At 42.1% G+C, this 14,138-nt stretch overlaps 1 protein-coding gene across 1 annotated transcript in view; it reads right to left on the reverse strand.

Moving 5' to 3' along the window:
* The window catches only part of LOC111861436 (probable cation-transporting ATPase 13A3), a 28,662-nt gene that overhangs the window by 5,896 nt on the left and 8,628 nt on the right, over positions 1 to 14,138 (reverse strand). The window contains exons 9-16 of the mRNA XM_023845996.2: positions 11,312 to 11,513; positions 8,400 to 8,701; positions 7,612 to 7,812; positions 6,356 to 6,544; positions 5,729 to 5,860; positions 5,410 to 5,563; positions 4,901 to 5,143; positions 4,295 to 4,455 (exon numbers count right to left, since the gene is read on the reverse strand). Coding sequence (XP_023701764.1) covers positions 4,295 to 4,455; positions 4,901 to 5,143; positions 5,410 to 5,563; positions 5,729 to 5,860; positions 6,356 to 6,544; positions 7,612 to 7,812; positions 8,400 to 8,701; positions 11,312 to 11,513 — 1,584 coding nt within the window. The remainder of the gene's footprint in view (positions 1 to 4,294; positions 4,456 to 4,900; positions 5,144 to 5,409; positions 5,564 to 5,728; positions 5,861 to 6,355; positions 6,545 to 7,611; positions 7,813 to 8,399; positions 8,702 to 11,311; positions 11,514 to 14,138) is intronic.

Consider the following 14,138-nt stretch of genomic DNA (forward strand, 5'->3'; position numbering starts at 1 on the left):
TTGAAATAAAAAAAAATCTTAGTCACACTGGATGGGACTGTTTAACTTTTTCATAATTGGAAGATTTTATTTTACATCATTACTACAGACCTTAAATCATTTTTCTATATAATTCCCATGAAGCTTCAGGCACTTGTATCGTGTGATGAGTTTCTGTATGCCTGTAGCATACAGATCTGCCACCAGTCCACCGAACCACTCTTTAACAATCTTCTTCACCCATGTGTGTGACGCACAGAAACTTCAAGTGTGTGGACAAGTGAAAATCACTTGGAGCCAGGTCTGGACTCTAGGAACAATGGGGGGGGGGACACCCCAGGCAAAGTCAGCAAGTGTACATGTGCTGGTGGTCTTTACATTTTGGATGACCCTTTTATGTGACAAGTCTCTAAATTTTAAGCCGTTTTTATGAAGGTTAATTTCAGTTTCAGCTAATGAATGGTTAAATTTGTCCAACATGAACCAAACTTAAATTTCTGATATTTATGAGTGGTGCACATCCACCAATTTTATTACAACTGAGTTTGCAGTTCTGGAGGTATGACAAGTGGTCAGAGAGTTGCAACAATGTGTGCTACATGCACTGCACAGCACACACACTGCTTCCCCCACCAGCACTGTGTGAATGTGCGTGTGGGATCACTGTGAAGAGTTTCCTGGATAAGTCACTCCAGGTAGATTGATGCAGTGTTGCTATGACAAGAATTAGGACGAGGGCACACCAAGGAAACTGGCAACTGCAGCTTCCGAGAATTGTCATCTGACTGAGTAAAACACGTGGCACTGAACTGAGAAAGTAGTAATGCAATTACAACACAACTCATTGGAAGACTAAGAAACTTATCTCCCAGGCAACTGAACAGACCAGTCGTCTTATAAGGCCAGGTGCACACCAAGGAAACTTGCAACTGTGATTTCTGAGAAATATCAGCGCTTTCAAGCAGGTAACTGGTTTCCAAATTAGCAGGCGCACACTGAGGAAACTTGTGTTCGATTAGTTGCTCACATCTTCTCAAGTGGGTATTTGCCAACTAATTCCGTGCACTTCTCTTCTGCAATGTCATGTAATAATATCATTCCTGTAATGATATGATGGTGGTTGCAATGGCATAAGAGGAGAAGACAGGAGAAAAGGAAACACTGGGTGCATCCATTCTTTTGCAACAATTTTAACTCAGATGTATATTTTGTTTTGAAAGAACTTAATCAGGATCCAGAACTGTTCAAATCATTTTACAGAATGAGCACTGAAAGTTTTTCTTTATTTGTGGATCTTGCAGGACCTCAAATTCAAAGACAAGATATAAATTTTCAAACAGCTGTGTCAGCAGAACCATAGGCAAAATTATATTTTTGTATATTCTAATTTTTATGTTTCTTGGACAGCAGACGAGAAGACAAAAGCTTCTGGACTGAATGGTAGCAAGCATTACCCAAGTTCAATCTCCTCTTAATTTCCTCCTGAATCAGGTTTTCATTTGTTATCATTGTTCCCAAATATCTGAACGGTACCACATTTCAAAACAACTGTTTCCTATCTTTATGTCATGATTTTGCTCTAAATTTTGGTGATGAGACAGCAACATGTACTCAGTTTTCTCTGTGTTTACTTCTAGATCAACCTCCTTACTTGCATCACTTAAAGTTTGTGTGATTTTCTTCATGGTATCTACATTATCACCCAGTAGATTCACATCATCGGCATAGGCCAACAGCTGATGTGTCCCATTTAATTTCAGTCCCACCTGGTTTTCCTAGACCTTCCTAATGGCATATTCTAAAGCAAAGTTGAAAAGGAGTGGTGATAAAGCATCTCTTTGTTTTAGACCATTATGGATAGGGAAATTATCAGACAAATGTTTACCTATATGGACTTTACGATATGATTAGTTTAAACACATTTTAATCAGCCTAACTAGTTTCATGGGTACACCAAACTCTATGAGAATACTGCACAATACTTCCCTCCTAACTGAATCAGAGGCTTTCTTGAAGTCTACGAATAGGTGATGTACTGTCTCATTGTACTCCCATTTTCTCTCCAGTATTTGACGAATGCAGAAGATCTGATCAGCAGTTGATCTGTTACGTCGAAACCCACACTGACGATCCCACATAATTTCATCTGTGTATGGACTTACCTTGAGAGAAGAATATTGGATAAAATTTTGTATGAAGTTGGTAGCAGTGATATCCCCCAATAATTACTACAGTCGGTTTTATCACCCTTCTTGTGAACTGGTACAATAATAGACACAATTTTTCCTTATGCCAAATAGAATTAATTAGCTTGTGGATCTCAGAACATAATATTTCACCTCCTGCTTGAATAAGTTCTGCCAGAATTTGATCACTACCTGGCAATTTATACCTTTTCAATTTTGCAGTAGCAATTTCAACCTCAAAAGGACTAGGATCAGGTACTAACAGCTTAGCTGTATATATTTCTATCTGCCTAACATCACTGGCTCTATGTACATTCAATAACTGAGAGAAGCAGCTGTTCCACCAATTCAAAATGTTTTGCGAATCTGCAAGCAGATCACCAATCACCATTCTAATCCTTCACTAAGTTATTTCTAGGTTGTAAACCCCTCTTAGGGTCATTTATTCCTCTATACAGGTCTCTAATGTTCTTGTTCTTACTGTTCATTGTAAGCTCATCCATTTGGTCTTTCAGAGATTCCCTCTTTTTGTTCCTGAAATGCCTGCTGGTTTCATGTCTTATACTGTTCAGATTATCCCCATTTATTTTGCTTGGAACCTGTAACCACTGCAATTTGGCTTGTTTCCTTTGGCATAATACTTCTGAGCATCCTTCATTGAACTGTGGCATTTGCTTCTTCAGTGCTTCTTGTGAACACGGCAAGCAACAGTCTGTTTAGTGATAAAGGTAAACATACCCTAAAAACAAAAAATACATGAAATAAAATTTAAAACTTCTGTACAAACAGGTACATTGTGAATTTCCTTCACTGCTACCTTACAGAAGTAACATGGCTATATTACTATAGCCCATTCCTGGAGCTGAGCCCTTCTTGAGAAGACACCAATTATGTAGCTGCATTTTATGGAACCTGAAGGTTCATTACCATGTTCACAAGAGCCCTCCACTGGTCCCTATCCTGAGCCAGATCAATCCAATCCATACCATCTTATCTCTGTCAGATACATTTCAATATTGTTCACCCACCTATGCCTTGGTCTTCTCAGTGGTTTCTTTCCTTCTGGCTCTCTCACCAATATCCTACATGAATTCCTCTTCTCCCCCATTCGTGCTACATGCCCTGCCCACCTCATCCTCCTTGACTTGATCATTTTAATTATACTTGGAGAAGAGTAAAAGTTATGAAGCTCCTCATTACGCAGTTTTCTCCAGCCTCCTGTCACTTCATCTCTCTTTGGTCCAAATATTCTCCTCAACACCCTGTTCCCAAACAGCCTCAGTCTATGATCCTCCATTAATGTGAGAGATCAAGTTTTACACCCATACAGAACCACAAGCAAAATTATAGTTTTGTACATTCCTAAAATATGCGTAGGTATGATGCCATGAGAGAAACATCAATTTCTAATGTCAGATTCACTTCAAATAATTTCTTCCTGCTGCATCTAATCATCTCTTCCATAAGGTCGTCAAAATTGTTAATCCAGATGATAAAAAAATATTGGTACAAAGACATTGCACATACTCTCATACCTTGGAAATGAAACAGACTGCTGCTGTGCAAGTGGCCACTCCTGAGCGCTGATTATATAAGTTCAGACATATACACTGCGTAACAATTTTGGGCCCTAGTTTGCAGACCACTCTTATTCTCCTGAGGTACAACCTATATCGTTTTATTTAGGGATACGTTCCCCATAAATTTCTGAAATGTAATCCAAAAAACTATGGCCATTTTTGAGAAAACTGTCATTTTGTTCTTTGGGCCTCAAATTTTGGTGAAACAATGCTATGTCCACCAAGCACTGACCTATGATGGATGAACTCCTAAAGCCTGAACATGAATAAAATCCATCCAACTGTTCTCAGCTAATGAGGAGCACATACATACAGATGGATTTTTTTTTAATTCAGGAGGATTGGAAATATGTAACTCCATCAAAATCTCAACACAAATTCTTTAACTATCACACTTTCTCATACACACTATGTATATGAGAAAGTAAAATAAAGTGACAAATTTCAACATTTGTTGGTTTTATTCATAACCAATTAAAGAGAAACGTGCATAATTTTCATTTTTGCCTGGGAAAAATGTGGCTCTACAGCCCCTGACAGAAAACTCACCACGGCCAGAGAGGGAGGCATGCTGTTGCAGGCATTGGTGTACAGGAGTTGTGCAGGCTCTCCAGAGTGGCCCAACAGCCCATGAGCTACCACAACCCGTTGTCCCAAAGCGATGATCCCACAGTCACGTGCTACGCTCAATGCAGTTAGCATGTTGTCACCTACGTAACAATAAGAACCAATGTTACTTGTGCCACCCATGCCCAAACCTCACACAACTTGCCACAAAGACCTGGGGTTTCTGACTTTCCTATTAAGTGTGGGAAATGTGTGGCACTGAAATCACAAACATCAACTGACAAGGTTACAATCAGAGACAAAACTACAGAATAAATCAAAGAGAGCACTGATCAATCAACACAGCAACCGGTGTATACCCATAACTACAATTTGTCTTTAATTTGCTCATCTGAAGAGGCTGTCATAACTGAGAACACAGCCTCTGATGATAGGATGATTACTGAATGTGAAGCAGCTGATGGAATAAAAACTGGTAGGAGAAACTGAAGTACTCGTCTCTGTGCCACACTGTAGTGTCAAACCAGTGACCTACTGCCTGAGTTATGGTTCTGCCCCCTTCACTATCACAGCTGTGACTGAACTTACCTGTTACCATGATGGTTCTGATGCTGGCATTACGCAGCATTCCAATGATGCCAGTGGATTCTGGCTTCAGTCTGTTCTCCATGATGATAAGTCCCAAAAATATGAGACTCGACTCCACATCCTCCCTCAAGAGGCGCTGCACCTTCACATAGCTTACACGAGGCAGCCCTTTGTATGCCAATGCCAAAACACGGTAGCCCTCCTGTGTGTACTCCTCAAGCACAGACGTTAGGTCTGTCGGCACTGAAAATATGAGAGTGCCTGCCCCTGAGATACAGCCCCACTCATGTAGCATGCATGGGAGGACCAAGAAATGGGCTACATTTTGGTAGAAAACCGTTAAGGTATCAGGCCATTTGGGAGACTTCACCATGGGCAAGACAACAGTACCAGAATGGAACAGATGGAAATACACTGTTACGATATGAACTTCCTGCACTGGTTCAGGACAGGGTGCACGTGTCAATATGCTAAAGCCTAAATAACAGCTGCACAAGTTTCACACACACCTGTATCTGGCTGGGACAGTGACAGTATCATCTCGGGGGAACCCTTGCAGTACACCTGGAACTGCGTTGCCCCGAGTGTTCTCGTGATGACACTCATACGTTGCAGATTTGATGAGAATGGAAACTGTCGAACAATGCCGATCTCCAGTGGTGGCTGTAAAACGCACAGCAGGAACATTAATCAGCTGCCATATTTGTAGTAATTCCAGCTGGCTGGAACAGCTCACTGAAAATTAAGTAGTGAATGGGGAAAATCTGACGATGAGTAGAATGAAAAAGTTTGCTGACACAAAACTACCACTGCACAGGGCTCACTCACCTCTATGCCATCTACACCCTGCAGCACACTGGTTGAATTGGGGGGCCTCACCACTGTTGGGAAGATCATGTCAAACTTTGAAGTGTCATTCACTTCTGGCTCTTCCAGTAACCAGCCTGTAGACTCAAACATCTGCAATAACAAAAACATGCCATGTAATCAGTTCGCCCTGCTGAGGCTGATGGAGAGATGACTGACAGGGGAGAGGTTTCCACTACATGGGCTGCCCTGGTCATCACAGGTGGGAAATTAATCTAGAACACACTCACTGCTACTGCTGCTGTACTGTTTCATGACATCTGAACAAGACAGTTCTTCTTTGTCTTCAGCAATACTAGATCTTGCAGCCAAGAAAACTCTTCTTGAAATTACCACTACATTGCACTACATGCAGACTGATGCTGCCACACTGTTAACTGTCACAGTTAACTCACAGCGTGCATAACAGCTACAGTGTGTAGCCAACAAAATTCTGCAACGTTCCCTTTCAAACTCTATATAATACCACACCCTGATGAAATTTGGTGTATTTAACCTAAACTAAAGTTTACAGTACACCGTGGAAATCACATAGCATGAACCTATACAAATGCTGAGTCTATCAGCTTGTGTCATCCCTCAACTAACCTTCAGGTCAAGTGGGTCACCACTTAGCTTTCCGTCTATGATGGTAAGTGAGTGGCAGGTCACCATGCCTACCAGGAACTCCTCATTGTAATCCATCTTGTCAACACACTTTAATGGCACCTGGAACTTCCTGTCTGCGACCGGCACTATGCCCCACATGTCCAGCCCATCCTCTGTAAGTGTTCCCGTCTGCAACAGTTCAGCTGGTTCAATCCTCTAGTTCCAGTATGTCATCTTCGTGATGCAGGGTTGCCATGTTACCATCATTTTTATAATGTTTGCAATAAAAAGTTGCAAAAATGCAACTACTGGCTTTGTCATATCTCTTCACACACAGCACAAAAATTGGCAGATTTTCATGAAATCTACATCAAACCACTGCATGGTGTAGAACACGCAGACCATATATGCCATACTGTACGATCATATAAAGATACATGTCGCGTGAAAAGCATACTAATATCCATACACTACAACCCATACATCATAGTAACTTGTTGTTGGGCTTCACTACCGGGCTTACTATGTAGAAAGCTTCTACAATAAGAGCATGCCCAATTTCTACAGTGCAGCAGTGCAACCTAAAATATTTAAGTTGGCATAGCATTCTCAACCTACCATTGGAAACCTTTTACATTTTTTAACATTTTTAATATAATTTTTATTATACCTTTAATATCTTTATTGCATTTCAACATATTTGGTATTTTTCAATGACTATGTATTCCTGTGTACAATTGCCTGATGATGGTCTTATGTAACTGAAACATGTAGCAGTATAAGATCGAAAATAAAACTGTATTTGTTGTGTTGACGGTGACATAATTCTCATATACATATATATATCGTACTTCAGGCAGTAAGATTTTTGGATGTGGCAAAGTTTACTACGCAAACTCCATTTTCATTACTAATTCCATGTAAACTCTCATTCTCAATTATTGGTATGAAAATGTCTTCAGTACCTACTTTAGCACTGAAATCGTCTAACAATAAAAGAAGGAATATTTGGATCAACTTACAGCACAGAGTTTGATGCCCTGACCATCCGGTGAACACAAAGGGTCCTCAAAATTTGGCAACTGCTACTCAGTTGCTGGGGTTGGCATTAAGCTACATACTGTGACAGAGGCTGCACATTCATAATGTTGGCATTGGACATCAACTCTCATGGGATGGGACAGTTCTCTCTAAGGAATAAAATTAACATTCATAGAAGGTACAAAATTTCACAGGATATAAGAAAACTTATGCACCTTGTCGAAGCAGACACAGTCAACTGAGCCTGACACATTGATAGTACGTGGGCTAATGCAGTACACATTCTTCGCCTCAAGTCTGTTCTGAGCATAGAAGCGCCCAACTGTCATGGCTGCTGGTAATGCTGGTGGAACGACGATAGTTATGAGGTCCAGGGACTCCAGCACAATCTGCGATGTGCTGATTCCTCGCATGAGCTGCCAACACAAGCATTCAGCATGTTCTAGTTACAGTGTAGTGGGCTGCACAGACACAAAGTCTGTATCATGAATATGGACACACAGGACAACTCTGGACTCATACAAACTGACATAACACAAAATTGATATGTCCAAGCCACAAAGTAACTATTGGCCCCCACACATATCTAAGTAACTGGGATAGTGTAGTCAGCACAGTGACTGACTACGGGCTGGACAGCTGAGGGGTCAGAGTTCAAGTCCCAGTATGGGGCGAGATTTTTCTCTTTTTCGCATCTTCCAGACTGGTTCTGGGGCTCACCCAGCCTCCTATCCAATGGGTACTGGGGCTCTTTCCCCTGGGGTTAAGCGGCTGGAGGTGTGAAGTTGACCACTTACCTCCAACTACTGCTGATGTCGAGAATACTTCGATTCTACACAGCAACTCCCTCATACGCCTTCATGGCATATTGCTTAATTAGTTAAGCATAGGGACAACTTTAGCTTCTTTTTACACTTACTTACCTAACTGCCTACACACATATCAACCAATACACTTACCAAACTACCTACATATCTACCCAACCAACCAATCATCGGCCCACCTTGGTGATCACGGTGTATATGAAGCCAATACTGGCAATGCAGGCCAGCAGCTCCACAAACTTGTACGAGTCATGCTCAAACTTGAAGTCAACAGGTGGGGGGTACATGATAGAGCGCACAAGGCTGCCCTTAGCTGTTGAGAAGCCTGTCCGTATGACCACGGCCAGCACGTGCTCATTGCCAAAGTATCGCGTCTGTATCACGTGTGTCCCACAAAAAAGAATGTGACGAGCATGCTCCTTGGCATCAAATGGAATGTCTGAGTTTGGCAATGGTGTCTTGGTAACGGGGACACTTTCACCTGTAAGAAACAGGCACTCTTTACATACAAGCCATGCAGACTACTTACCTTATCACAATGCATCTTGATGGTTGTGCACAAACAAAACCATGATCATCAGCTAATATAACTGAACACTGCAGTCATCTGGGATGTGACGCTGTGTAGTTTGGTACGACGGTACAGAAGCAGAACACACTGCCTCCATCCCCAGTGTGCAGTCTCACATCTGAGAAGACCACTGTCTCATAGAACATCAGATCTTATGCCCTTTGCCCTTCTGTAGATCACTGACCCCCGTATTAGCTCCCATCAGACATAAAGCTATCAAGCTGCATGAGTTAAGAAATATTTATCCTCATTTATCATTATAAATTCACCGTATCACAAAATATTTTACAAATAAGACATTTATTCAATACTAAGGGATTGTGATGGTGGTATTTCACTTAGAAATACTGGGTTTCTGTATTTCATCCATTGTTCAGTATTTTATACAGAACATTTCAGAACCTGGTCGTCATATTCAAAAGTGTAACTGTTGGAGATTTGCTTCACTGCATGTGAGATGAGTACTGGTGGTACCTTCTGTGCTGTTGAAGGTTGCAATACAAGGACTGGTCTAAGTCTGTCCCTTCTGTATTCATTCATTCATGTTCTGTCCTTCCACTTGTTGTTGAAGTGCTTTATAATTGCATGTGATACTCCTCTTACAGGACTCAATTTTATGGGGGTTGATCTGTTATAGCTGGTATTACTACCATAGTCAATAAGTTCGTGGACTCACCGCTAAACTTCGTTGCAATGCACTACAGCAGATAGGTTGAGGCACGATATGATGCCCTGTCAGTTAATCTCTCATCACGGCAAGAGGCAGTTGTGCGCAAACAATGTAAGCAAAACTACGACCTCTATTGTGAACTGCAGTTAAATGCAAGTGGCGGAAATCGAAAATGTGGCAGTTTCAACAATGGGCAAACATCAAGTTCTGTCAAGAACTAGGCAAATCCCCTAGCAAAACGTTTGGCATAGGAAGAATTGGCTGTTGCTACACGACAACGCCCCTGCACATGGCTCTGTTCTTGTCCAAGAGGAACTGGCAAGGCAACAGGTCACCGTTTTGCCACGCCCTCCGTACTCGCCTGATCTCGCACCTTGCGATTTCTTTCTCTTTCACCACTTGAAAGCAAAGCTACGTGGTCGTAGATTTCAGGCGTCCGAGGACGTGGCAATTGCCACAAGAGATGCTGTATGGGAATTTCCTGCCAATATGTTTCAGCAATGTTTTTGGCAGCTATATTAACGTTGGCAGACTTGCATAGCGACCAACGGCAACTATTTTGAGGGCCGATGTGGATCTGTGTAAGTGTATGCGAATACGTTGTAATAAAAAAACTCTGTGATTTTAGTCTGCAAGCGAACTATACCGACCGAGTGACTGCCACTTGTCAGCGAAGTTTAGTGCCAACTTTTTGCCGATAAAGGGTGTCACGTGGCAGCGCAATGAATCCCCATGGCCGTTAATGTAATATGATGCGATAAACACCAGTCCACGAAATTAATGACTGTACCACATACAAATTCCTGTTTCTTGTCAACTGTAGTTAGTGTTCTGTTGTAGTTTAGCCGAGATTGTGGAGTCACACAGAACATGGTACACTTTACATACATACAAGTATGGCTATATATATATCTTTACAATTTTTTATATTCTAGTTCATTCATTTTATTAACTGCATATTTTAATATACTGTACTTTATCAATTAAGAGACAATTAGCAAACTTAATCAAATGCAACTATGTGAACAGGGTCCCAAGTTCAGTAGAATGTGGGCATCAGTACTCAATAAAGTGAAGTTTTTAAGTACTGTGTCATCTGAATATGGCCCTGCAATCAGGGTCAAAACATGCAGAATGTTAAATAGCTAAGTTCATGGTATCTCAAGCATTTCCAGTTCTTTAAAATGGATCTTACAATGGATCTTACAGAAACAGGTTGTGAAGATGTGGACTGGATTCATCTGGCTCAGGGTATGGTCCAGTGGCAGGCTACTGTGAACATGGTAATGAACTTTGGTTTCCATAAAACAATGGAAAGTTGTCTACCTGAGCAACTATTAGCTTTTCAAGAATGTCACTGGTCCATCAGGTTAGTTAAGTTAGTTGTGTGATGAAGTGATTCCTAACTTGGGCTCAGAGCCATGTAATGTACCGTACAGAAAACCAATCAAATTTGGGGCAAGATACAAACAACTTCACATATAACACATTCTGAAACCATACAGTCAGTTTCTACATTTATGGCTAACTTAATGATGACATCATTGAGCAGGCCGGTCTAGTAGTATTGCACCAGACTTGTATTCAGGAAGGACTTGGTTTGAATCTTAGCTGGGACACTGCCTATCCTGATCAAGGTTTCTTGCTCCTGGCAAACAGCAGGACAGTAACTCAACTCTATATGCTTTCAAATTCATGAATCATCCTGCCACTCGACACTACATAGTCCAGGTAGACACCGCCACACAACCCCCCACCATACAGCACTGACTCGTACCATACATGCAGTCAGGCCAACTGCTACAGTAAAACCCCGGTTACAATTTGCAACCAAGTGAGTCTCACTTGACCTGTCAGCATGCTCTCGTTGATGATACAATTTCCTGTCAGGAGGGCAGCGTCACAATGCATCACACAGCCATGTGAGGGCACCACCATCACATCCCCTGGTACCAGGTGCTCTGTAGGTATCGGGTCCAGTTTCCCTGTGTCACCACGTATCACGGTCACCACATCAGAGGAGTGCACTGTACTGCGGAGGTTCTGCTGGTTCTGCAACACACACCACCCGTGTTCAGAGAAGGGCAGCACACTTTCAATCCACCTCCTTCCTAGTCCATTTCTATAGGCTGCATGTTTACTTACCTCCTACACACTTCCGCACTTCATTTCCCTGATTCCTATCTCCTTCCTAGACCATTTCTATAGGCTGCATCTTTACTTACCTCCTACACGCGCTTCTGCACTTCATTTCCATGATTCCTACCTCCTTCCCAGACCATTTCTATAGGCTGCATGTTTACTTACCTCCTACACGCGCTTCTGCACTTCATTTCCCTGATTTCTACCTCCTTCCTAGACCATTTCTATAGGCTGCATGTTTACTTACCTCCTACACACTTCTGCACTTCATTTCCTTGATTCCTACCTCCTTCCTAGACCATTTCTATAGGCTGCATCTTTACTTACCTCCTACACGTGCTTCTGCACTTCATTTCCATGATTCCTACCTCCTTCCTAGACCATTTCTATAGGCTGTATGTTTATTTACCTCCTACACACTTCACTCTTCATTTCCTTGATTTCTACCTCCTACCTAGACCATTTCTATAGGCTGAATGTTTACTTACCTCCTACACACTTCTGCACTTCATTTTCCTGATTCCTACCTCCTTCCTAGACCATTTCTATAGGCTGCATGTTTACTTACCTCCTACACACTTCTGCACTTCATTTCCCTGATTCCTACGACATGCATGAATTATAAAGAATTCAAAACAAATGCACTGAAAACACATTACTAAATGTGAAAACAATGCGGTTTATTCACCAACACTGCAAGTAGCTCAGATGACTGTGCTACAATGATTAATCAATGATGAATTTGAAAGGATAAAGAAGAAAGTGGTTGTGGCCTATTACAAGATACTTTCCTGGTATCTGAATTAAGAAACTGAAGAAAACCATGAAACCTCAGTCAGGATATTTTTTTCTTACTACTAGTGGTGTGGGACTAAGTCCCTTGTACTGCGGCCACTTCTGGCCTATTGTACCAGACCCAGATGATAGGTGAGGGTGATTGTGGAGCAATTGGTGGAATGAAGATTGGTAGGGGAAACCGAAGTACGCGGAGAAAACCTGCCCCAGCGCCACTTTGTCCACCACAAATCCCACTTGATCAGACCTGGGATCGAACACATGCTGCCATGGTGGGAAGCCAACAACTAAACGCTTGAGCTATGGCACGGCCTAGTCAGGATAGTTGATGCCAAGGCTGACATTTGAACTTGGCCCTCTCGTATACATGTCAGAAGAGCTCCCACCTCGGCCAACTTGCTCAATAAGACAGATGGCATGGACATGTTTTGAGAATGAATAAAGACAGAATCTCAGAGAATGTTCTGAACACAAAAATAAAAGGGAGATGCCCAAGAGCAGGAGCCTCGGGGAGACCCAGAGAGATGGAGAGGCTTCATTGCTAGGCAACCCACATAAAGTGTAAGTGTCAGAGGATGAGGAGAAAGTAGCACCATTGTGGGTTTCTTGACAACACACTGCCGTACCAACATGGTAAAACCTGAGCTTGAGGCAGCAATACACAATAGCGTACACTGCACCAAATAACAAGAAAGTTGCATTTAACAACTCTCCACATCAGTGAAATTTAATACAAATTCAGTTTTAGTTTTTATAAAAATTTTGTAACTTTGACATGTTACAGCCTTTGTTCGCATACATGCAAACTGCAAAGTTTTCTATAACATCTGGTATTCCAGTTGCTGATGGCATTTGCGACTGAAACATGCCAGGGCCTGACTAATGTCTGATCAGCTGCAGAAAATATATTCCATACACTCAGGTGGTGATTTTACATCTTATGACAGGCTATAAGCTGGCCAGCCAGGGTCCAATTCTTGGTAGGGGAAAGATTTTTCTCTTCTCCATAGCACCCAGGCCTGTCCACCCTCCTATCCGATAGGTATGGGGGCGATTTATCCCAGGGTAAAGTGGTCATCTAGAGCCAGCATCAAGAATTGTGGAGATAAACCTCCACTCCCCCATGTCTTCATGGCACAGTGCTTAATTAATTAAGCACAAGGAAGACTTCGAGGCACGCGGTAGCATAGTTGGTTGAGGCACTATGCTACTAGCCAGAAGGTCACAGGTTGAAGTCCCAACCAGGTCACTGGATTTTTTTTTTCAATTGACCTAATCCTTCCAGCTGCACTATGGCCCTGGGATCAACTCAGCCTCAGCCTCTAACAGAAATGAGTACCAGGAATTTTCCTTGGGGTAAAGTGCAGCCGGCACATAAGGCTGACAACCTTACCGCCATCTTTGAGCCAAATGTCTAGATAATGTGGGACCCTCAACATCTCACAACCCTATGGGCCTCTGAGGCCTGTTACAGGGGTAGATTTACCTTTATTTTTACAGGGATGACTTCACCTTTTTACAATGAGGCTTAACCTTTGGAGTTACAGCTGCTTGCTGTTCCACCATTCTGAATCCAGAGGGCTGAGTGGTTTTCCTCCAAGAGGCAAAGTATCACAATAGCAGCACTGCTAGCAGTGTGACAGGTGGTTTCTCATTTATGTCTTTACTGTTTCAGGAACCGCCAGACAGCCACAATACTGTTGGATGGTTACTCTTATTAGGACACACACTTGTAGTCTT

This window comes from Cryptotermes secundus, unplaced genomic scaffold, assembly GCF_002891405.2.
Source record: "Cryptotermes secundus unplaced genomic scaffold, Csec_1.0 scaffold693, whole genome shotgun sequence".
Classification (NCBI taxonomy): Eukaryota; Metazoa; Arthropoda; class Insecta; order Blattodea; family Kalotermitidae; genus Cryptotermes; species Cryptotermes secundus.